This window comes from Thunnus albacares, chromosome 17 (genome assembly GCF_914725855.1).
Source record: "Thunnus albacares chromosome 17, fThuAlb1.1, whole genome shotgun sequence".
Taxonomy (NCBI): domain Eukaryota; kingdom Metazoa; phylum Chordata; class Actinopteri; order Scombriformes; family Scombridae; genus Thunnus; species Thunnus albacares.
Genome location: NC_058122.1, coordinates 4521416 through 4546799, shown reverse-complemented (window position 1 = coordinate 4546799; position 25384 = coordinate 4521416). Strand labels below are relative to the sequence as shown.

The 25384-nt window shown below is 38.0% G+C and overlaps 2 protein-coding genes across 2 annotated transcripts; both read right to left on the bottom strand.

Annotated features, from left to right (window-relative positions):
• Nucleotides 1-459: 459 nt before the first annotated feature.
• On the bottom strand, nucleotides 460-5992 carry LOC122966824 (ornithine decarboxylase-like). The gene is made up of 9 exons (XM_044331156.1): nucleotides 5971-5992; nucleotides 5661-5788; nucleotides 5335-5508; nucleotides 5029-5201; nucleotides 4724-4940; nucleotides 4524-4607; nucleotides 3040-3202; nucleotides 2478-2596; nucleotides 460-876 (listed from the first exon to the last, which is right to left on the bottom strand). Exons 1-9 carry the CDS (start codon nucleotides 5990-5992, stop codon nucleotides 619-621), a joined length of 1338 nt encoding a protein of 445 aa, XP_044187091.1. The 3' UTR covers nucleotides 460-618.
• Nucleotides 5993-13396: 7404 nt separating this feature from the next.
• On the bottom strand, nucleotides 13397-20285 carry LOC122966823 (ornithine decarboxylase-like). Its single transcript, XM_044331155.1, has 7 exons — nucleotides 19993-20285; nucleotides 19685-19857; nucleotides 19375-19591; nucleotides 17949-18032; nucleotides 15931-16093; nucleotides 15347-15465; nucleotides 13397-13822 (listed from the first exon to the last, which is right to left on the bottom strand). The coding sequence occupies exons 1-7, from the start codon at nucleotides 20209-20211 to the stop codon at nucleotides 13562-13564; spliced, it is 1236 nt and encodes a 411-aa protein (XP_044187090.1). The 5' UTR covers nucleotides 20212-20285; the 3' UTR covers nucleotides 13397-13561.
• Between the last annotated feature and the right edge of the window lie 5099 nt (nucleotides 20286-25384).

Below are 25384 nucleotides of genomic sequence, written 5' to 3'. Positions count from 1 at the left end.
TACATACTGTAAATATACAGTAACTTACTGAGCATTATTGTGTTGTAAATTTACAAGAACAGAGTATTAAAAGATAAGTTCACAATTTTTCAACAGTCAGGTGTCCATATGAACAGTGAAAGAAGTTTTCCTCGCTGTAATCATTCATCCTGTTCATATACACAGTCATTTTGTGCAAAAATGCATTTAAAAGTTGATGTGAAGCTTATATGAGGTTTCATCAGTCTGAGTTAGTCATATCAAGTGGATATCTGCCACATTACGTCTTTTTGTGTTTCCTCGGACAGTGTTTCCCTGTTCAGCTGCGGTGGAAGTATCAAACAAACAAAAAGAGGGACTTTGGTACTAAAAAGACTGTAACATTGAAAGATATCTACTTGATTTGACTCATTTGGATGACTGAAGTGTCAAATTAGCTTCAGATAAACTTTTAAATACATTTTTGTACAGGAGGAGGACTGTGGATTTTGTCCCCCATCACTTACATTGTAAATGCATTATGAAAGGATCTTCTAATGGTCAGTATGAACAGTAAGAATGATTATGGCGAGAAAAACATGACAATATTCATTTGGGCACCTGACCTTAAGGTGACTTGAAAAATTGTGAACGCGTTCTTTAATGGATAATGCTGTAGGTGTGACAAAGGTTTAAGGTGTGCCATGTCTCTGCTGTCACAACAGGATAAATTTGTGCGTTTTCAAAGCCGTTGAAGGTAGTGGTTACACTAACAGAGTAAGCACCCATGTTGTCGATGAGAAGCCAGTCCCCCACGTCCAACTCAGGAATCCAGTAGTTTTCAGTTATTTTGTCAATGCTGTCGCAGGTTGGACCCCAGATGACAGATCGATATCTCTGCTCGCTGCCCTCAACAGCCTATGTGGAGCACAAACATTGAAATATAAAATCAGCATCACACTGGTTATCACATATTTGTTTAAATCTGACCTCTTAAATCACATTCTACAATTTCCACAGGCCAAGTATTCCAAAAGTGCACAAGTAGAGTCCATTTTATGGTATCAATTACATCATTGTTTGCAGCTGGTAAATGGTAAGTGGTAGCCAGGAACATGATGTACTGCATTTTATTTTAAGCAAACAATTCTAAATGGCTGTACATTAAGATGATAAGATTGGGTCAATGTGTTTCATAGAATCCAGTATCCCTGGAAATGAAGTCCTTATTGAACAATCCCACACCTCAAGATTTATGTATGTCCAATGCCAAGTTTAAAAGATTTGACTGGGGATTTTCGACATTTTTCATTATTGTCAAGGAATCTCATGTGCAGAGCCAAACCTACAATGAACTGATCTACTCATTGTACTTACAAGTATTGAGTGTGTATCCAAAGTCTGATGTATTCCTGTGTGCCATAGAGCTCTGTTGTCATCCAAAAACTAAAAACACGTCAAAAAGAGCCACACAGCTGCACTGGGTGACATGTAGGAATACGATACTACAGACTTTGGATACATGCACAATACTTGTGAGTATGACAAGTTCACTGTTGGTCTGGGTCTGCACATGAAATTTGTTAACAATAAGAAAAATATAGAAATCACCAGCCAAATCCTTTAAGAACCAAAGCAGGAGGTAGTAGTGTAGTGAAGCAGAAAGCAAGCTTGTGGAGATCACAGTCTGACTTCCATGCAGGAAGTCTATTAACCATAAGCACAATCTTTCCCTACCATTAACAAAATGTTAGTTGCGTAAACTTAACCATACCTTGACCACAGATTATTTGCCATAACTTCAATCTTAACTCAACTTTAATAATACAGTAGTTGCCATACACAAATACAGTGGAAAGCAAGAATTTTATATCTTCATTGAATGTAATCCCAATGTTTCCCCTATAACTGTACAGGCCAGGCAGGCTGCCAGGCCAAAAAAATATTTTTTAATAAAAAAATATCTATTCATTTGGAAATCAATACCATATGGGGTGTCTCTGTGCAGTGCTGTTCCAAAACGTGAGTCAACCTCTGTGCCATTGCCTGGGAAACTCTTGGTAGCATAGAGGGCAGTATGCAATGTGTGTGTACGAGTGTGTGGTTGAGTGAGAGAGTGAGTGGCTGAAAGAAATGGTAAATGTGAGCGGAGTAGAGGAAGATGTTAGCAGTAAGTTGTCAATCTAGCAGTAAATGTACAGTACAGGCTACAGTGTGTCAGTTAATAAATGGTGCAGCTTCTCAAGACCAAGAAAAGTCTCATCTGCTGTTTCCTCAACTGCTGGAAAAGTGAAGGGGGTTAGCCCCAAAGTTAGCGACAATGGGCTAGCCTAACCTGACCAGGCTCACTTAAGGTGGACTGACCTTTCAAGTAGACCAGCTATTCTCATTTTAGTGTCAATCTCAACACTAAACATAGACTGGAGAAATGTGTGGCTGCTAAGTCTCTCCTGAGTTTTGCTCAGCACCCCCCCCCCCCCCCTCGGTGTTCTTATGTGGCAAATATAGTTCAAGTTCACCTTGTGAAGGTATGGTGCAACAACGGTCTGGACAGGATCGTTGATAATGGTATTCAAGGAGCCATACACTCCATCATTAATGTAGTACATCATTCTGTCAGAGCTGTTTTCCTCACCGTCTGGAAAAAATACATGAAACATAATGAAAGTTACTGAAAAGGTAACTAGATCTATCAAATATGCATGTTTTAAAAAAGGAAAGTAAAGGGAAAATTATGATGGAAATGATCCTTTTTAGCCATTGTCTCTCTTGCCCTCCACCACATGCAACCAGGTATCTGTGGCTCTGCACAAAGTGAGTAACTACAACCCTGAAAATCAAGATTATGGTTACTCAGAGGCTAAGCATGGCTGTCTACTGAATATGAATCTTGATGTAGTAATGCATTGCCACATAGTGCCATCAGACACATCTGGTAGTTGTTAACTTTCACTCACACCTCTTGTATTTAAAATGAATATAAATTTAAATACAGCCACTCAGCTGAAGTAATCTGGTATCTTTAGTTAAAAGTGGACAGGCAACATTCATGTGGCTTCAAAAGACATAAATATACATTACTGTTGTGTTCAGCCATATGATCTATGTCGACTCTTTTGGCAATGACGTTTACTGCCAGTGTGAAGGCTGATTCCACGTAGTATCGGCCTGGTTCTGCAATAATCTGCACCCCGCTGTCAGGTGGGAAGAATTTATCCAGTGCCCCATTAATGACTTCTGAGAACTTGGAGGACAAAACACAATAGATTAATAGGATATTTCAATGGTATAACACCTTTTATTAATATTTAATTTAGCTGACACTCAAATAAAAAGTGGCTAACAGTAACCAGTATCATTCACATCACAAGCAACTGGTTTCTGCATGTGTTTCTATGAATTAGAGAGGCTGGATGGATACCAAATGTTGAAGTTTCATCAAAATGTCATCACACTTGCTTGAGGTAGGGAAACCTTGATAATAAAGAAATCATAGAGGCACTTATAATGAAGAAGACGTAGGTACATTTGGACCCAGAGGCTTTCTGTGATATGTTGGTACACCACAACCTCTCAAAAAAATCCTCACATTTTTATGCTTGGCAGTGGTTGTTTTGTACACTCAGGTGGACTGTTCATTTAAAGGTTCTTTGAAATCACGAATTGTCTTTGAGGGAAAACAGTACACTTAACAAGAAAAGAGTTACAGTAATTATGTATAATATCTAAGGTTGGAGGGTCCAGCTTCTGACACACCACGTGCTAATAGTATGACGGCAAACTTAACAAACCCAGCCCAAACGAAGACAATTCAGTAGTATGAAAAAATGGTCATAATAATATCCATTTTAAAATCAATTAAACACATTTAGAACATAATGGGTGGGATCAATGAAGGGTAGATGAGCTTGTCTGGTAGGGATGTCAGGCCATAGACTGTAAAAAAATATGGATGTAGTCACTGTGACGTCACCCACTGAGTTGTGGAGGCTGTGGAAGTAGGATCATTTTCTCATAGACTTTCATACAATTAGACTTCTTTTTGCAACCAGTGGAGTCACCCCCTGCTGGCCATTAGAAAGAATGCAGGTTTAAGGCACCTCTGCATTGGCTTTACTTTTCAGACCTGGACCCATGTGCTTGGTTGGGAACCACTGTAATAAAATATACTATTGAGTTGCATTATGGGAAGTGTAGGAGCCTGGTCTTTGAAGCTTGACTCAGACGATAGGAACTATAAGTCAGGATATCTCGGCCTCTGCTGCATTGATTTTGACCATTGAAAAAAAAGTCTCTCACAAGTCCCCTAGTATATGGAAGTGCAGTGCTAAATTGCTTGATTGCCTTTTTAATATGCACAAATTTTTTCCCAGCATTCAAAGGTTCCTTGACAGTCTATAGTCCTTAAGGGAAAACAGGAAAAAGATTGTTTTAGATGTAGTAATTACTTCTGTGCAATTCTGTAAATGTCCTTTTTTAACTCCTTTCGTCAATTTGACCTGGGTAATGAGGGTGCAGCACAACAATGAATGAGCACTAGCATTGTATATTTCTTTCAATTTTACCTCTTGAAATTTCATTTGAAAGTCCCCAATCGCAGAAAATCCTCCACCAATATCCAAGAGTCTCATTTGGAATCCCAACAAACTCTGAGAAAAGATATCAGCCATCAATCAGTCATATCAATCAAAATGTTATTAGCAGCAGCAATCTGCTAAAAATTAATTTAATTTTTTCATGTTATATTGCTATCACAATGACTTACTGCTATGTCAAAGACATGTCTGGCATCTGTTATGGCCTGCTTGAACGTCAAACTGTCAGTGCACCCGCTGCCTACATGGAAGCTGACTCCAATGACCTCTAAGTCCAGCTCCCCAGCTCGTTCCAGCAGCTTTTCAACGGTATCCAGTCTGGCTCCAAACTTTGAACTGAGTCTTACCAGTGAATTGGAGTCATCCACTGCGATACGTAGCACTAGTCTGGAAAGTGATTCAAAGACTGAATCAATGCTTTAAAATGAATTTACACCAAACGTGGAAGCAAAAATATTAGTAGTTCTTCACTTACTTGGCTTTGGCATGACATTCAGAGATTTTTAGGAGTTCATCCTCACTATCAAAAGTCATCAGATCTACTCCGTGAGCACAGGCATATTTGATGTGGGACCGTGGTTTTGTTGTATGTGCGTAAATGATTTTATCAGGTGTCACTCCGAGGGACAGGGCCATCTGAATCTCACCCTGTTAGACCAAAATGTGTTTCATATTAGCAGACTGAGAATAAAAATGAGAAGGAAACAACCATTCTCATTAACAGAGACTGTGAAAAAAGAAAACAGAGTTGTAGATTATCTTCAAAATACTTCATCAGTACCTTGCTGGCACAGTCAAAACCTGTGCCCAGAGCACTCAGCATCTGGATAACTGCTGGTGTGTTGTTGCACTTCACTGCATAGAAAGGCTTGACTCGAGGTAAGTTAGTAAGCCACCTGAGGTGTCTCTCAAACATACTGTCTAGATTTGCCACATAGAAGGCTTCTTCATTGTCCTGAATGAAAAAAGCAGAGATAACATTTTATTTAAAAAATTCACATCTAAACTCAAATTCTAAAATTTGAAATCTCAATCTCACAATACTTTCACACAAATACAGATTAATAGTATGTAAAAGTTAAGTGTCAAGATGTCTCTGATACTCACCACTGATCCACGTTCTTCTATTTTATTGTCTATGAAATTATTAATGGTCTGTCCATTTTCCAAGATTTCGATGTCACAATTCTCAGAGGACAAAACCTGCATAACTGATCTGTTTGTATTTACTGATTCTGGAAGAGATGACAATCATTAAGAGACAAAAGCATAAAATTAATAACTGTTAGTTTACAGCACAGAACAAGTTTTGTTAATAGTAGTCAACCAAATAATGTATTGATAACGTAGATAGCCACATTTACTTTACACATGAAAAGACATTTAAAAAACCCTGGAAAGCTTTTTTTCTTCTTACCATGGCCCGTGTTCTTTTCCATATTTTGCAACCCTGAAAATTTCAAATATTTTCAAATGAGTTTAAGCATTACAACAGCATTTCTATGAAACAGAACTGGAAGTAAGTTTGATAGTAAGTACTCACACAAGTCCAGCTGACACTTGTTATAACATTGCCATTACATTCTGATTTTGTTGGCTGGCTTTTCCCCACCCACTGTTTTACAGTTTACGATAGTCCTATTTACCTTGAAACCTGAAAAAGCAGTTTAAACAATTCTTATCATGTAGAGAGCTATCTACACTCATTACAATAAGACAAACAGTGCCACCAGAGGGAAAAAGCTCTTGTCCATTCTGGTTGTTTGCAGCAGTGCATCCCAGCTCCAAGCTAACTTTTTTCACCACTGTTCTGGAACTGTCCTGACAAATAATTTAATGAATGTAAAAGTGAATGTAACTCGTCCCAAAATCAAAATGTTGTTTCTTTACTTTGTAGAGCAAGACAGAGTTCGCCTGGGGCCCTAACATCACTAAATCTGCCCTCTTTAGTCATTTACTTTAAAGGGTTACTTTACTTTACTCAGGTCTCATAGGGTGTAGCCAGCCAGTGATAATAACTATAATAACAGCATGAGAAGGTGTGCTACATTGTAGTCAGCGCTCAAGCCAGTTTGCCATTTGCTAAGCGATAGTTTAAAATAAATAAATAAGAAACTGTATATAAGATATAATTATATATAGACCTTTCGTCCTGGAGGCATCTCGGGGAAGATCTCTGTTCATCCCCAACAGATTTTTTACCCTTCCCGGGATGACGGGACGCCGTTAGTCTGGAGCCCTGGATTGAGAACCATAGACAGGTAGGGAAGTCACAAAGTGAGAGATGGACTAATTAACGCCTTTTCCTTTAAAAAACAATTGTCTTTTGCCTTTAACTTTCTCTTTGATCACTCATGTAAATGTCAATCTAATCAATCACACAGCACAGCAGCTGTTATTATTTACCTGTACTTATTTACAGGAAGTGGTTGTTGTAAAATAATGATTTTGAAAGCAATATAGAAAAATAAATAGCCTATAAAAATTCTGTCTGTAATCACTGTATATTAACCATCAATTAGGCTAATAGTATATGCACAGGTTTAAATAGTGCAGTTGATACAACACAAAAGTTCACACCAACTATCGAATAAAATGATCATAGATCATGTGAAAGATTCTAAACCTTGCTGTTCCTCTCATTAGCAAACATTTCATATATAACTGAGTAATAGCAGATCATGCCTTATATTTTCGTTGACATAGTCAGTCTAATGTTTCCTTTTTCATTATTTGCTCAGAAAACAGGATGTTTGTTTACCCAGATAGTATACAGAAGTGGGCCACTTCAGGCAATGACGCAGCACAGCTGATCTTCTTCTGACCCCAGATGTGAGTCTGAAATGGCCCACATGTAAAATAGAAAATATAGCCCAAATATCCCAAATCAAATGTGGGCCTTTGGTGATGCTACATTTTTTGGTAGTTCTGGTTTATCTCATTTGTTCTTGGTTGACATATGGCTTGCTTGTAGCCCAGATCTGAGAAACAGGAACGGATTGCCCAAGTGCCATCATTCCACGTGGTATGTGGGCCGGTTGAAAGTGCCAAAAGTATTGGGTGTATTGCCAGATCTGGGCCACAGCAATTTTGCTATTTGTGTAGTCATCCCTCTCTGAAAAGTACAACATATATTGGCTATTTGTAGTATTATTATACATGCAGTCTAAATTTTGTGTTGTGATGAATGTAAATTAAGATAAATTAAGTTATGTGTTAATGTGCTAATTTTACTTTTTTAATATTCATCATCGCTTAACTTTAGGGATCTGAGGTTGAGGTTATCAGTGGTTTATAAGTGCAAGAATCTTGTTGTCTGTGATTTCATTCCATTGACTAATGCATTGACTAATCCTCTGACTAATGCATTGCACGGTTTTGAATGTGGTTTGTCTAATTGGTGCAGAATGACAAACATGAAGCCGGACTGTGCTCTGATTAGTCTCCGCAAGGACACTGATGTACTGGTCAACAAATGTTTGGCAGGTAGCGACAGTATTCTGTGCACGGTACAACTAACTTGTTCAAACAGGAGATGAATACATACATGATCATGAACACAAAACAAGCAACATAGACACAAAGCATTGGAGAAGTTATGGTTACAGGGTAAGTCTATAGAGAATATCTCAGCCAAACCAATCAAAGTAGCCACACATCCATGAATGTGTGGCTATCCATAGACAAAAATACATGCAAATTACAGTGGCACTGACACAGACTCCAAGTGGCCATCTGCTTGTAAATAACAATATTTCCATTCAGCAACTGCCTGAAATTGGCAATTAATAGACACCACCAGCAAACCCATTTTATAGTTTGTATAGTTTTATTGTCTTTGTGTTCAATTGCTTTGGTCCAGTATGATATGATAAATAATGCTTACTTTATATTTTGGACCATTTCCTTTTGTATCTTCACAAATCAAAGTGTTTTCAGACTTGAGCAAAACCCCTGTAATATCCATATTGATTATATGGTAAACAGTGCTGTAAAAGAGGATGGGTTCGCACCAAATTTGGGATTGGCACTAAATTTTTGTACAGACATTCATGGTTCCCAGACGATGTACGTATCCTTCTGATTGGTGATTTAAACAAAATATCTCTACAAGCATTGGATGGATTGCCATTGGATTTGGAGGATGAATTCTCTGGGCAATCCACAAATGTTTGCATGCCAACACGCTAAACTAACTGACAGTGATAAACATATGTGCAAAACATCAGTGTGTTAGCATTGTTGTTGTGGCCTTGTTAGTATGCTTAATTACAGCCTCACAGTGCTACTAGCATGGCTTTATACTATAAGGCCGCTTTAATGTCATATCAGAGTTTTCAGAATTATGAGATTCTATCTTGAAAATAGTGTTCACATCAACATCCAAGTCATAATAACAGCTAGGAAACTCAGACTTTTCTGGAAGCACTGATGTATTCAACTTGGCACTAATTTATTGATTAATCCATAGAATTGATAATAAGGAAGTGCCTGAAAAATCAATTAAAAAGGGATACGTCACATTAGCTAAATTCTCTCATTTATAGCTATTAAACCCAAACTTAAAGGATATGGTGTTACATTGTCAATGCACAGTAATTTTAAGCCTCACTTCATGAATTCTGTAATCATACAACCTCTTTTAATTCTACCGTGGTGTGAACTCTCCCAAGTTGTGATTATGGGAATCTTCTCCTCATCTCTACCATCTATCCCACATGACATGAATGCGGCATCAGTCTTGTTTAACTTGGTGGCACAAGCACCCATAAAAATAAATTTAAGTGTAGAGTCTTGAAGGCTTACATTCAGGGTCAGATCATTTCATAAGTGGCTCAGCAATGGAAGACCCAATTAGAATGCTTGTATGAAAGAAAGAGGGCCTTCTTTAGATCATATAGATCCTCCAATGATGTGAAGGCAACAGGACAGACACGTGTGACAAACCAATGATTATAATGCAAAGTCATTACAAACATGCAAAAACCCACTGTTTACCTGGACAAAGTTGTGTAAAAATGGCTCGAGGCTGCTACAAAAACATACAAACACTTCTGCACACACCAGACAAGTGTTGACTTACTCAACGGCAATTCTCTTTCTCTTTCTCCCCCGCACTGAGTCATCCCCTCTTTTCCAACTTTTCTGTCAGAAGTGGAATATCAGTTTTACTTCTTGAAATGCATTTTAATTGTAATGTGATGATACAGTAGAATTATGACTGTATTAATCCTGTATTAGTAGTCGATGTGAGGAATGACAAGACTGGATGTGCACCTTGGCCACCTCCCTAGTGACGAAGTAGCTAAATCTCTTGAGAAGAAGAGGAGGGAGAACATTTTAGTCTTGTGTCAGGCCGTGTGGTTTGTTCCTTGTCAACGTGTCAGGACCCGTCAAGTAGGATGTAAACAAGTGCAGAACCTGAGTCCCAACCCTCAAGGGGAAAAGGACCTTATCACTCACAGTGTCAACAGAAAACAAAAGACAAGCAGTTGAGTAGACAGTCTTTTTATTTATTGAGACACCATCCCAAAAACAAACTGTATGAGTTGTTTTGTTTACAGAAAAAGACAAACCTGGCCACTTTGCTTAGACTATACTGGTTACCTTGTGAGGAGTTAAAATGATTGTTTGATAACATTAAAATATTGGTGGGGAGAATTCAGCAGAACCCTGAATTCTAGTTAGGAAATTCCCAGTGAGGAAGTAACAGTTAATCATCCTGAGGAGAAGAGGAGGGGGAACATTTTAGCTTTGTGGAGTCGTCATTGTCATGCTGTATTGAGCAAATATTGCCACTGACTAAATGTATAGAGTGAAATACCTCTATAAACATTCTTTAATGACTCTGTTTCATTAACTGTTATAATACTGAGCAACTCAGAGAGGCATAACTACAAGACTATTGCATTTCTTTATACTTTTAGTTCATTTTGTTCTTCTCTGGTGCAGTACTTGTGGTAAGACAGCAGTGGAGAAAGTGCAGGGAGCAGGTATCTGCGTAAAACATGCATGCTGTGTTTAATATGATTCATGGGCTTACCTTTGTGAGATTGTCAGTACAGATAACAAAAGTGAAAAGAGACAGTGACAGTGCTGAACAACCCTTTCATTATTTTACCCACCCTCTGTCCAAGGAATATTTTTCCTCTATTACCCACCATTGTGGAGGTAAACACTCCCACTCTAATGTAGACATTGACTCCAGTTAAAGAATCAGGCCTCAGAGAAGGGATTTCTTTTAAAAGGTTTATTTCAAATTATGTAGTCTGTGTCCATGTGTAGTACTTGCTTTGGGGTGTAGTTGTTGTAATTTGTGGGTATGCCTTTGTGTGGTGTGTGGATAGAGCATATGTAGGGAAACATGAGCTAAATTAAGCAAACTAGCATTCATGTAGAGAACATAAGACTAACCAAGCAGTTACAGATTCGCATGATGCATATTAGTGAATTTTAGCAAGGGTGATTCAATACAATAAAGTATGGAAAACCCCTTATTCTTCATACAGTAATAAATGCATTAACTTAACTATGCCAAATTATCGTACAGTTGAATGATGACAAGGCTAAAATATGCACATTAACTACATCTGAACTGAAGAATCACGGCAATGGGGTGGCTAATTAGCTATCTGTTGCATCATACCAATTAACTCACTAGAATGGCTAAAACTCGACAGAATCTCAACAATGAACTTAAATTCTAATAGGAAATGTCCTTTACAGATAAATAATCGGTACTTACATCTTTTCATGAATGAACAACAACAGAATAGTCCACACGGGAAAAACTGCCCCCTTAATTGGCCACTTTATCCACTCCTCCTGAGATGACTGAGAGAGGCAGCAGACTCTCTGAGCCTGTCACTCTTATTTTAGTCCACTAGGAGTCGCTGCTGGGCTTTCCAACACCCACAACAAAGCAGTTGCCTTTTACCAGTGAGAGTGTATTCATCAGTGGAGGCTTCAGTTATGGAAACATGCCCATCAGATGGAAACATGCCCATCAGATCGCAGAGGAGCATGACAAAAGCAAGGCCCATAGAGAGGGTGCTAAAACCTAGCAAAGCTTACATCAGTAGCCTTTTAAGTCAGAAGCAAATGTCCTATCGGGAGCAGGTCAGAAAGAAGAGGCAGGTTTTGGAACCAGTTATTGTCATAATTAAAGTAATTGGTAAGTGCGGTCTTAACAACAGAGGAGACAGACATGAAGCTGCTTACACCCTGGAAGATGTGACCTTGGACCATGGCAATTGTGTTGCTTAGTGTCTGCTCTGCTGAAAAGAGTAAGAAGCAACACTGATACAAAAAATAAAGGAAGTGGGTCTTTTTCTACTCCAAAACAACCATGAACAAAGTTACTGATTTTTGACTAATTCAAGGGGAAATTGCTGCTCAAGTGAAGCAGGCAGGAATGCTTTCAGTCCAAATGGACACAACACAGGATTTAGCATCCAAAGACTAGTGTGAAGTACTGCTGTGTCATGTCACTGATGTTATCTGTGAAAGACCAATCCCTGTCATTGACTGTGAGTCACTGACTCGGCACAAAATCCACAATCATTATTCTGTGCCAAAATACATTCTTCAGCTATCTGAATTAGACAAATGAAGTTACAGTCTTTCTAGAACAAAATTCTGTCTTGTGTTACTATCCCTCTACCACAGCTCAGTGCAGAAATACTGTCCCTAGAAACAAAAAGAGAGAATATCATAGTAAAAAGACTAACTAAAGAAGTCATCACTGTGATTTTCATTGAAATGCAATAATACGAGAGAAAATAATGGACCTTTTTCACAATGTTAAGAAATATTTTAAAAGATTCCTTCATGGTTGTCAAAAACTAGAGGAAACACCTACAAGATGAAGGAAAACATATACATTTAATTATTTTTACAAAACACAGGTAATACATTTTTCAGCATGTCTCTATACACTACATACTGTACATCACAGATAATTGATTGCTCTCAGGCAGCAACTCTACAGTGGATAATTTGTAATGGCTTGATAATGCTATATACCGAGTATTGCACTATTGTGTATTTGTGTACTTTTTCTCTTTTTCTGCACACATGCATGCACACACATGCATAGCAGACCTTGACTCTGCAGGGCGTTTACTTATGCATACTTAAACATTTACAAAGCAACATGAATTTGCATACATATTGTCTAAAAACAGGACTTGTAACAGATATTTTACATTTTATTTCTAATAATATCAATCATAGACTACATTTTAAAAAAATTAAATCTCAGACATGATAGACAAAATAACAGACAAAATCATCCTAATTAAATGATAAATGGAATTCACAAACAAACAAATCAGTTGGACAAGTTGTGAATGCAAGCATACCTTATATAATAATGTCCAAGTTGTAACCCATTCAATAATAACTCAACTCATGATCCACTTATGAAAAAGGGATGACAGGGATGGCGTTAGTTCATTAATATACTATACATATTACTGATGTTTCTCTGATTACAGAACATTCTTATTAACTTAGCTGTTACAGACACTTTGGTTCTGCTTTAGGACCATGATGTCCTCCATCTTTTGCTCTTTTTATTAATTAATTAATTATGAAGTTGGTTGATGTTAAAGGTCCAGTGTGTAGAATTTGGTGGCATCTAGTGGAAAGGACTTGGCAGAAATGGAATATACTATTAAAAAGTAGGTTTTAATTAGTGTATAATCCCATGAAAATAAGAAAACATGTTTTTTTTGGTAAGTATGTTTTATTGATTTTCAATATGTATTCAATACAATACATACAAGAACCCTAACCCTTCAATACAAGGACGCTAACATTGGTAGGGACATGTCCCTACTGTCCATACCCAAATCACTACATAATTAATTTCACATACAGTGAAAATAACACAATATAATCACACTAGGCCTGTCAATAGAAACTGACCAACCAATGAAAGATGTTAATTTTGTATGTTTGTTAGTACTGTGCCAATTTCCAACTTATACAGAAATGTTACGAGATCATAAATGGATAATGCCGTAGGTGTGAGACAGGTTTAAGGTGTGCCATGTCTCTGCTGTCACAACAGCATAAATGTGTGCTTTTTCAAAGCCGTTGAAGGTAGTGGCTATACTAACAGAGTAAGCACCCATGTTGTCGATGAGAAGCCAGTCCCCCACGTCCAACTCAGGAATCCAGTAGTTTTCAGTTATTTTGTCAATGCTGTCGCAGGTTGGACCCCAGATGACAGACCGGTATCTCTGCTTGCTGCCCTCAACAGCCTATGTGGGGCACAGGCATGGAAATATAAAATCAACATCACACTGGCTATCATATTCTCCCACAACAATATATTTGTTGAAATCCCATGTTTTACACCACATTTTACAATTTTCATGCTCCAAGTATTCCAAAAGTAGGTTGTGTCCATTTTATGTTATCAGTCACATTACTGTTTGCAACTGGTAGCCTGCAACCACGTTTTATTTTTTAGCATGCAATTTAAAATTACTGTACATTAAGATATCAGATTTGGTCCATCCATGCATTCTCTGCTGCTTGTCTGGGTCACAGTGGCACCAGACTGAGCAAATTAACTCAGATGTCTTTTTCCATAGCAACATCCTCCCTGGGAGATCTAGAGGCATTCCCAGGCCAGATGAGATATATAATCCCTCCAGTGTGTTGAATGACAGATGCTGACAACCTGCTGGCCACAACTCTGAGCAGCTATCTCCACGATGGAGGTTTTGAACATGGCCCATTTAGATTCCATGTCCCCAACTTCCCCCGGGATGAAGGAGAAAATTCTGGAGGTGAGAGTTGAAGACCCTACAGACAGGGGCCTCCACCAGATTTTTCCAGTTCACACTCACTATGTGTTCATGTTTACCAGGTCTGTCCAGCAGACTTTGGTTACAGAGCCAGTGCTGTGTATAGAGGTGAGCATAACTATATCTAGTTGGTACTGCTCCACCTCCTGCACTAGCTGTGGCCCCTACCCCACTAGAGAGGTGACATTCCATGGCCCTAGAACCAGTTCATGGTGCCAGGGATCAGCATGCCTAGTTCCCTGCCCCTGCCCGTTGCTTGTCTCACAATACACATGACCCCAATGCCAATCCCTGCGGGTGAAGGGCCCACAGAGTGGTGGCTATATGTATTTTCTTCGGGCTGTGCCCCATGGGCCAAGGCCTGGCCACCAGACATTTGCTAGCAAGCTCCCCTCACAGGTCTGGCTCCCCCTTTCCAGGTGAGTTCCAGCACTCCAAAGATGCCCTATTGAGGTCCATGAATAGCTCTTAGTCTGACCCCTTACCTGGACCAATTTGCCTTGGGTGACCCAACCAGGGGTTATTGCAATAAGGTGGCAATTCTTGGAGAAGCCAGGTTGGGTCATTGTGGGCCTAGTATCCCTGGGACTTATGTACATATTGAACAATTCCACACCTCAAGATGTTTGTCCAAAGCCAATTAAGTGTCCATGCAGGAAGTAGTGTCCCCTTTACGTATAGCAGAAAATAAGCTTGTGGAGGTCATGGTCTGAGTTCCATGCAGGAGGCCAGAGTTCACAGATCTGCAATTAATGTATGCCTTTCTTTTAACCATGACAACAAAATTTCTGCACCATTAACAAAATATTTTAGTTGCCTAATCCTAACTATACCCTAACCTTGGATTATTTGCCATAACTTTACCTTTACTTTACCTTACTTTAATAATACAGTAGTTGCACAGATATTGAATGTAATCTGATGTTTTACAGAATCATCCAATAACGATGTTGCAATATAGTTGAGGTTCACCTTGTGAAGGTATGGTGCAACATTGATGTGGGCAGGATCATTGATGAGGCAACTCAAGGAGCCATGCACTCCATCATTAATGTAGTACATCATTCTTGCAGAGCTGTGTTCCTCACCGTCTGGAAAAATAAATAAAAAATACTGAAAGTTACTAAACTGGTAACTAGATCTATCAAATATCCATGTTTTATGAGGACAGTAAAGGTAAAAGGAGGACAGTAAATAAAAATATAATGAAAATGATCCTTTTTTAGCCATTGTCTCTCTAGCCCTCCACCACATGCAACCAGGTACCTGTGGCTCTACACAAAGTGAGTAACTATAACCTTGAAAATCAAGACTATAGTTACTCAGGGTCTAAGCTTGGCTGTCTACTGAATATGAATCTTGATGTAGTAATGCATTGCCACATAGTGCCATCAGACACATCTGATAGTTGTTAACTTTCACCCACACCTCTTGTATTTAAAATGAATATAAATTTAAATACAGCCACTCAGCTGAAGTAATCTGGTATCTTTAATGTTTGTTAAAAGTGGACAGGCAACATTCATGTGGTTTCAAAAGAAATAAATATGCATTACTGTTGTGTTCAGCCATATGATCTATGTCGACTCTTTTGGCAATGATGTTCACTGCCAGTGTGAAGGCTGATTCCACATAGTATCGGCCTGGTTCTGCAATAATCTGCACCCCGCTGTCAGGTGGGAAGAATTTATCCAGTGCCCCATTAATGACTTCTGAAAACTTGGAGGGCAGAACACAATAGATTAATTGGATATTTCACGGGTATAACACCTCTTATTAACCCTTGGGCCTCGCTTTAAAATAGTATCAAAAGAGCATATTAGGGACCTAAAAGGTCCCCATCAAAAACTGGCATAAAAATATTATATATCATTTTAACCCTATAAATGCCAGTTTCTGTGATGATACCCCTAATTTTTATAAAAGAAAAAAACACAAAAATTGAAATATTTTCAACATATTAAAGACAAATGGGAATTTTTTTTTGGATTAGTCTGAGATATGTCAATGATTAGCAACAACATTGAAATGTATGCATTATTATTTTTTGTGCAGTATAAGATTAAAGTATAGAATCTGACCTGTTAACTTATAGTGTATGTAAAGTGTTTACTTTCTAATATTACCTTATTTTGCTCTAGAAATATAGCATAAATACAACATCACTTCGAACAACATTTATTTTACAAAATTTAACAAAATTCAACATTAACATTCAAAAATTCAGAACAGAAATGAATGAATATGTGACTGAGGTGAAGGTGTGTGTCTGTGAGAGAGAGAGAGAGGGAAAGGAGTAATGTGACCTGCAGCCCATATAAATGACCTCTTTTTATCTGCACACACACATACACACACACACACACACACACACACACACACAAACACACACACTAGTTTTTCCATACACACACATACACCACCCTTGGACATCCATATCAATACAAACAAGTTTTTAGATTAATAAATTTGCTACAATGTCCTGCAAAACTTGATAATGCATGAAATGCCCCTGGTATAGCCCTTAATGGAGAGAAATTCTAATGATATATATTTGTTTTTCATGGCAAACAGGAGAAAAATTGCTCAATCAGCTGGAAAATAGTAAAGACTACAATTCTGAAGTCAGGGCTTCAGTTTGAAAAAAAATAGAATACATGGTTATACAATATTGTGGCCATGGGATCAAAAATACAGTATTTATGAGTTTACATTGGTCTGTATTTTTCCATAAGGATTTGAGTGTCTGTATTTTGGCAACACACAGACACACACACACAAACACACACACACACACACACACACACACACACACACACACACACAGTTTGAAAGTCTTATAAAACAGAATGCATGAATTTATGCAGTAGCAACCACAGGATCAAAAAATGTGGTTTTAATGGGTTTCAATGGGACCTAAAAGGACCCTAACATGCTGAAAGTTAGTATTGTTTCAACACAGTGTATTATAGACTTGATATAGGATCTGTGTTTGGATTTCCAGAATTGAATAAAAATACGTATCTTCGCCAAAAATCATGGCTACAGCATAATCACAGCCAAAATAATCAGAAAAAATAAAACTTTAAAGGCCCTTTTAGGTCCCTAGTGAGGCACAAGGGTTAGTATTTCAGGCATTTAGCTGACACTCTAATAAAAAGTCACCAGTATCACTGACATTACAAGCCACTAAAGGTAAGGTTTCTGGATGGATACCAAATGACAATGTTTGATCTAATGTTTCCAACACTGCATAAAATGTCATACTTGCTTGACTTAGAGAAACCTTGAAACTTAAGATAAATCATAGAGCCATGAATGATAAGGAATATGTAGGTATGTTTGGACCTGGAGGCTTTCTGTGATGTGATGATGTTGGTCCACCACAACCTCTCAAAAAAGTCTTCATATTTTTTTTGCCTGACAATGCTTGTATTATATAATCAGGTGGACTGTCTATTTAAAGGTTCCTCAATAATATAACACTGAACAAGAAAATAGTTGTTGCAATTATTTGAGTCATTAGAATACTGAGGTGAACAAGCACTAGCATTGTATATTTTCTTTGTTTTACCTCTTCAAATTTCACTTCAAAGTCCTCTTTCCCAGAGAACCCTCCACCAATATCCAGGAGTCTCATCTGGAAGCCGAACAAATTCTGAAAAACATATCAGTATCACTTTCTAATTAAGGCCTAATGAGGTTTATGAATTGGAACTTCTGGTCTGAGCAGTGCCATTACTCTTATCTGAAGGATAAGAAACAGTGAGGGTCATCTCTCCCTTTCCAACTAGCTCCCCTTAAGAAACACCATCAGTATCAGGAGTAAGGTCATTGATAAAGACTAGGAGGAGACTTGTGGAAGGAATTCAGAGATCCTTTCAGTGAGAATCCTAACTTTTCTGGTTGTATGCATTGTAAGACTTCCTGTATCCACCTGTCATGTGTTGGGAGGGGAGGGGGGCTACTGCCGTTTAAAGTGGCTTACAGGCTCCATCTGACCAGCAAATGGGCAAAACTGCAGATGAGAATTGTTTAAAATGCGGGTATGATCTGGACTCCAACAGCCATATGTTTTGGTCCTGTCTGCAGCTGGAGGAATTTTGGACAGGGGCCTTTAATACCCTTTCAAATTTATGTGACACAGTTAATGATCCTCCCTGTGATGACCTGGGTTGTCCCCGAGGAGTACACCGATAAACAAGTTGCAGTTGTGGAATTCTCTACACTGCTTGCTCGATGACAATCTCATAAGCAATGGCTGGATGATGTAATAGTTTACCTCAAATGCTTAACAGCTGAGGCATATTACTCTTGGCTCAACTAGAAAGTATTATAAGATTTGGCGAAGTATTTTCTATTCTGTTTTCAAAATGGGACAAATCCCCATTGATGTGTATGGTTTTACTATGTCCTTTAACTTGTCAGAAAGACCCCTCCACTGGGCTGACCACTTACCTTTTAGAAATATCTCAAATCTATTTTCACAACCTATTAACAATTACAAATGAAGACTTAATGGATTAGTGGCAACCCTGAAGTCTTATTAATATCTTATAATTCATCTTCAAAACATTATTGAATGATTTATTACCTATTAATAAAGCCATTAGTTAGAACTTATTAACCTTTTATAAAGAGTGCCTTATTAGAAAGTCATACCAAGATATCAGTCAGTCAGTCAACCAATCAAACAATCACTCAAAACAAAAAAAAAATCCTCCAAAAAGTAGAAGTAAAAAAGTATTAAACATAAAAAACAATGCCTGAGTTAACCTTTTAGTTTAATCTTTAAACAAAAAAGTTAACCCACGCTCAACTTTTGCCACTATGTGAGGCCATCCGTCTGGGTGCCCACTTATGACCACCACTGCTTTTTCGAGATAGAGGATTTGCATCGCAACTGCAAACAAACACTGCACAACAAACTTGATGAATGGCTATACTAAACATGTAAATGTACTGTATTTTTATGTTCTATTGCTATTACAATGACTTACTGCTAGGTCAAAGACATGTCTGGCATCTGTTATGGCCTGCTTGAATGTCAAACTGTCAGTGCACCCACTGCCTACATGGAAGCTGACTCCAGTGACCTCTAAGCCCAGCTCTCCAGCTCGTTCCAGCAGCTTTTCAACAGTATCCAGTCTGGCTCCAAACTTTGAACTGAGTCTTAGCAGTGATTTGGAGTCATCCACTGCGATGCGTAGCACTAGTCTGGAAAGTGATTCAAAAGACGTGCATTTCTTGATGCTCTAAAAGAGTGTCCACCAAATGTAGAAGCAAAAATATCAGTAATTGTTCACTTACTTGGCTTTGCCATGACACTGAGAAATTTTTAGGAGTTCATCCTCACTATCAAAAGTCATCAGATCTACTCCATGAGCACAGGCATATTTGATGTGGGATCGTAGTTTTGTTGTATGTGCGTAAATGATTTTGTCAGGTGTCACTCCGAGGGACAAGGCCATCTGAATCTCACCCTGTTAGACCAAAATGTGTTTCATATTAGCAGACTGAGAATAAAATTGAGAAGGAAACAACCATTCTCAATAACAGAGACTGGGAAAAAAAAGAATACAGAGTTGTAGATTATCTTCAAAATACTTCATCAGTACCTTGCTGGCACAGTCAAAACCTGTGCCCAGAGCACTCAGCATCTGGATAACTGCTGGTGTGTTGTTGCACTTCACTGCATAGAAAGGCTTGACTCGAGGTAAGTTAGTAAGCCACCTGAGGTGTTTCTCAAACACACTGTCTAGATTTGCCACATAGAAGGCTTCTTCATTGTCCTGAATGAATAAAGCAGAGATAAACATTTTATTTTGAAAATTCATGTCTCAAAAATCTCAACTCTCGACGATACTTCACATGTAGCCCCTAGGGAAATTTAATCTGCCTCGAACTATCATTACAGTTGAGTTATTTCATCTACAACTGATTATCTGTCTAGATTTGCCAAATAGAAGGGTTCTTCATTGTCCTGAATGAAAAAAGCAGAGATAACATTTTATTTAAAAAATTTGAAATCTCATTTATCTCACAATACTTTCACGCAATTATAGATATATAGTATGTAGAAATTAAGTGTCATGATGTCTCTGATACTCACCACTGATCCACGTTCTTCTATTATATTGTCTATGAAATTATTAATGGTCTTTCCTTTTTCTAAGATTTCAATGTCACAATTCTCGGAGGACAAAACCTGCATAACTGATCTGTTTGTAGTTACTGATTCTGGAAGAGATGACAATCATTAAGAGACAAAAGCATAATATTAATAACTGTTAGTTTACACACAGCACAGAGCAAGTTTTGTTAATAGTAGTCAACCAAATAATGTATTGATAACATAGATAGCCACATTTGCATCACACATGAAAAGACATAAAAAAAAATCTGGAAAGCTTTTTTCTTCTTACCATGGCCCGTATTCTTTTCCATATTTTGCAACCCTGAAAATTTCAAATATTTTCAAGTGAGTTTAAGCATAACAACAACAATTCCATGAAACAGAACTGGAAGTAAGTTTGATAGTAAGTACTCACACAAGTCCAGCTGACACTTGTTATAACTTTGCCATTACATTCTGATTTTGTTAGCTGGCTTTTCCCCACCCACTGTTTTAAAAGACATGATAGTCCTATTTACCTTGAAACCTGAAAAAGCAGTTGAAAAAAATCTTATCACGTAGAGAGCTATCTACACTCATTACAATAAGACAAACAGTGCTGACCACCAGGGAGAAAAAGCTTTTGTCCATTCTGGTTGTTTGCAGCAGTGCATCCCAGCTCCAAGCTAACTTTTTTCACCACTGTTCTGGAACTGTCCTGACAAACAATTTAATGAATGTAAAAGTGAATGTAAACGATCCCAAAATCAAAATGTTCTTCGTAACACTTTTTAATTGCATTTAAATGTCTTTTTACTTGTGTTGCTTTTATATTCTGTCTTGATGCCTTTTATGCTCTATGTAAAGCACTTTGAATTGCCTTGTTGTTGAAATGTACTATACAAATAAACTAGAGCAAGACAGAGTTTGCCTGGGGCCCCCACATCACTAAATCTGCCCCCTTTAACTATTTACTTTAAAGAGTAACTTTACTTTAACAATTTACTTTAAAGATTTGAGATGCTGCTTTCAGCAATTGTAAACATTTCAATGGTGAACTGTGCCTTTGCAATACAATTTCATATTTATGAAGCCTACTATGTATGCTGCCATGTGGTCTGAAAAGATTGTAGCATGCTGGGTACACCAATTTCTCCAGCAATCTCTCTTGTATAATTGTAGAAACAATTGTAATTCATATCTGTATATTTCTTAATATTCCCCATTGCTAAGTTTGCTTAGTTGTGAGTCAGTAATTTGTGCCTTACAAAAATGAAGCTGTCCGCTGTGGAGCAGCTCTGCTCTGCTCTCTGCAATATTCAATATTCACATTTTAGAGAATGTAATTAATATTTTCCTCATTAATAATGTATTATTTCACCACCCGCGACCCATCAGCTATTAATCAGAATGTAACTTTTTATGACCTGACCTGCCTGATCCGCAGATATAACTGCAATCCGTGCATCACTTTTGTCCATGTACAAGCTATGTTTGATATGTGTTTAAGGCCTAGATTATAACAAAAAAGACCACAACAATATATTGAAATCATCTAAATGTACGCTTTATCTAATGTACTCACACACAGCCAGGATAGATGGGCCAGTGGTACTGTGGGAACATTTCAGGTCTGATGCGGAGTAGCCAGCCAGTGATAATAACTATAGTAACAGCAGACACAACACAGCACACACAACAACAGACACAGACTCCAAGTGGCCATCTGCTTGAAAATAACAATATTTTCCATTCAGCAACTGCCTGACATTGGCAATCCACAAATGTTTGCATGCCAACACGCTAAACTAACTGACAGTGATAAACATTATATGTGCAAAACATCAGTGTGTTAGCATTGTTGTTGTGTGCTTGTTAGTATGCTGACCTAAGTACAGTACACAGTGCTGTTAGCATGGCTTTATACTATTAGGCCGTTTTAATGTCATATCAGAGTTTTCAGAATGATGAGATTCTGTCTTGAAAAAAGTGTTCACATCAACATCCAAGTCATAATAACAGCTAGGAAACTCAGACTTTTCTGGAAGCACTGATGTATTCAACTTGGCACTAATTTATTGATTAATCCATAGAATTGATAATAAGAAAGTGCCTGAAAAATCAATTAAAAAGGGATACGTCACATTAGCTAAATTCTCTCATTTATAGCTATTAAACCCAAACTTAAAGGATATGGTGTTACATTGTCAATGCACAGTAATTTTAAGCCTCACTTCATGAATTCTGTAATCATACATTTTTAAAAAAAATTCTACCGTGGTGTGAACTCTCCCAAGTTGTGATTATGGGAATCTTTCCCAGCTCTACCATCTATCCCACATGACATGAATCTGGCATGTTTAACTTGGTGGCACAAGCACCCATAAAAATAAATTTAAGTGTAGAGTCTTGAAGGCTTACATTCAGGGTCAGATCATTTCATAAGTGGCTCAGCAATGGAAGACCCAATTAGAATGCTTGTATGAAAGAAAGAGGGCCTTCTTTAGATCATATAGATCCTCCAATGATGTGAAGGCAACAGGACAGATATGTTTTACAAACCAATGGTTATTATGCAAAGTCATTACAAACATGCAAAAACCCACTGTTTACCTGGACAAAGTTGTGTAAAAATCGGCTCGAGGCTGCTACAAAAACATACAAACAACTTCTGCACACACCAGACAAGTGTTGACTTACTCAACAGCAATTCTCTTTCTCTTTCTCCCCTGCATTGCTATGTGTCATCCCCTCTTTTCCAACTTGAGTGGAAGAATTGGAATATCAGTCTTACTTCTTGAAGCGCATTTTAATTGTAATGTGATGATACAGTAGAATTATGATTGTATTAGTCCTGCATTAGTAGTTTAGGTGAGGAAGTAGATAGATCTCCTGAGGAGAAGAACATTTTAGCTTTGTGGAGCCCTCGTTGTCAGGCTGTGTGGTTCAGTCTCCAATCCTTTCCTTGTAAACGTGTCAGGACCTGTCAAGTAGGATGCAAACAAGTGCAGAACCTGAGACCCAACCCTCAAGGGGAAAAGGACCTTATCACTCACAGTGTCAACAGAAAACAAAAGACAAACGGTTGAGTAGACAGTCTTTTTATTTATTGAGACACCATCCCAAAAGCAACTCAGAGAGGCGTTTCGACAAGACCGCTGCATTTTTTAGTACTTTCAGTCTGTTTTGTAGGTAAACATTCCCACTCTAAATTCCACTGGTTGAGGCAGCCAATATGGACATTGACTCCAGTTAAAGAATCAGGCTTCAGAGGGATTTCTTTTAAAAGGTTTATTTCAAATTACTCAGTCTGTGTCCATGTGTAGTGCTTGCTTTGGGGTGTAGTTGTTGTAATTTGTGGGTATGCGTTTGTGTGGTGTGTGGATAGAGCATATGTAGGGAAACATGAGCTAAATTAGGCAAGCTAACATTTATGTAGAGAACATAAGATTAGATATTAGTGAATTTTAGCAAGGGCCATTCAATACAATAAAATATGGCAAACCCCTTGTTCTTCATACAGTAATAAATGCATTAACTTAACTACACCAAATTAACATACAGTTGAATGATGACAAGGCTAAAATATGCACATTAACTGCAGCTGAACTGAAGAATCATGGCAGTGGGGCGGCTAATTGGCTAGCTGTTGCATAATACCAATTAACTAGAATGGCTAAAACTCGACAGAATCTCAACAGTGAACTTAAATTTTAATAGGAAATGTCCTTTATGGATAAATAATCAGTAATTACATCTTTTCATGAATGCACAACAACAGAATAGTCCACACGGCCATTTTATCCACTCCTCATGGTGCTGAGGTGACTGAGAGAGGCAGCAGACTCTCTGAGCCTGTCACTCTTATTTTAGTCCACTAGGAATCGCTGCTGGGCTTTCCAACACCCACAACAAAGCAGTTGCCTTTTTACCAGTGAGAGTGTATTCATCAGTGGAGGCTTCAGTCATGGAAACATGCCCATCAGATCGCAGAGGAGCATGACAAAAGCAAGGCCCATAGAGAGAGTGCTGAAACCTACTTCCTCAGAACTAGCAAAGCTTACATCAGTAGCCTTATAAGTCAGAAGCAAATGTCCTATCGGGAGCAGGTCAGAAAGAAGAGGCAGGTTTTGGAACCAGTCGTTGTCATAATTAAAGTAATTGGTAAGTGCGGTCTTAACGACAGAGGAGACAGACATGAAGCTGCTTACACCCTGGAAGATGTGACCTTGGACCATAGCAATTGTGTTGCTTAGTGTCTGCTCTGCTGAAAAGAACAAGAAGCAACACTGATACAAAAAGTAAGTGGGTCTTTTTCTACTCTGCTGTCCAAAACAACCATGAATAAAGTTACTGATTTTTGACTAATTCAAGGGGAAATTGCTGTTGAAGTGAAGCAGGCAGCAATGCTTTCAGTCCAAATGGACACAACACAGGATTTAGCATCCAAAGACCAGTGTGAAGTACTGCTGTGTTATGTCACTGATGTTATCTGTGAAAGACTAATCCCTGTCATTGACTGTGAGTCACTGACTCGACACAAAATCCACAATCATCATTCTGTGCCCAAATACATTCCAAAGCTGATCTGAAATTAATATGAGTCTTCAGCAATCTGAATTAGACAAATGAAGTTACAGTCTTTCTAGAGCAAAATTCCATCTTGTGTTACTATCCCTCCACTGCAGCTCAGCACAGAAATACTAATAACCCCTAGAAACAAAAAGAGAGAATATCATAGTAAAAAGACTAACTAAAGAAGATACCCACTTTCCTTTCATTCACTAAACTTAATTACTGTGATTTTCATTGAAGTACAATATTACAAGAGAAAATAATTAACCTTTTTCACAATGTTAAGACATATTTTAAAAGATTCCTTCATGGTTGTCAAA

Bases quoted from the DNA above. Each gene is read 5' to 3' on its own strand.
- LOC122966824 (XM_044331156.1), bottom strand. From the start codon at position 5,992: ATGGAAAAGAACACGGGCCATG. The intron at 5,509-5,660 runs GTGAGTATCAGA...TTTTTCATTCAG, and splicing joins TAGAAGAACGTGGATCAGTG to GACAATGAAGAAGCCTTCTA. The intron at 3,203-4,523 runs GTAAAATTGAAA...TTGTCCTCCAAG, and splicing joins TTCAAATGAAATTTCAAGAG to TTCTCAGAAGTCATTAATGG.
- LOC122966823 (XM_044331155.1), bottom strand. From the start codon at position 20,211: ATGAATTTTCAAAATAAAATGTTTATCTCTGCTTTATTCATTCAGGAC. The intron at 19,592-19,684 runs GTAAGTGAACAA...ATCACTTTCCAG, and splicing joins CAGTGTCATGGCAAAGCCAA to ACTAGTGCTACGCATCGCAG. The intron at 15,466-15,930 runs GTAATGCATATT...TTATTTTTCCAG, and splicing joins TCATATGGCTGAACACAACA to ACGGTGAGGAACACAGCTCT.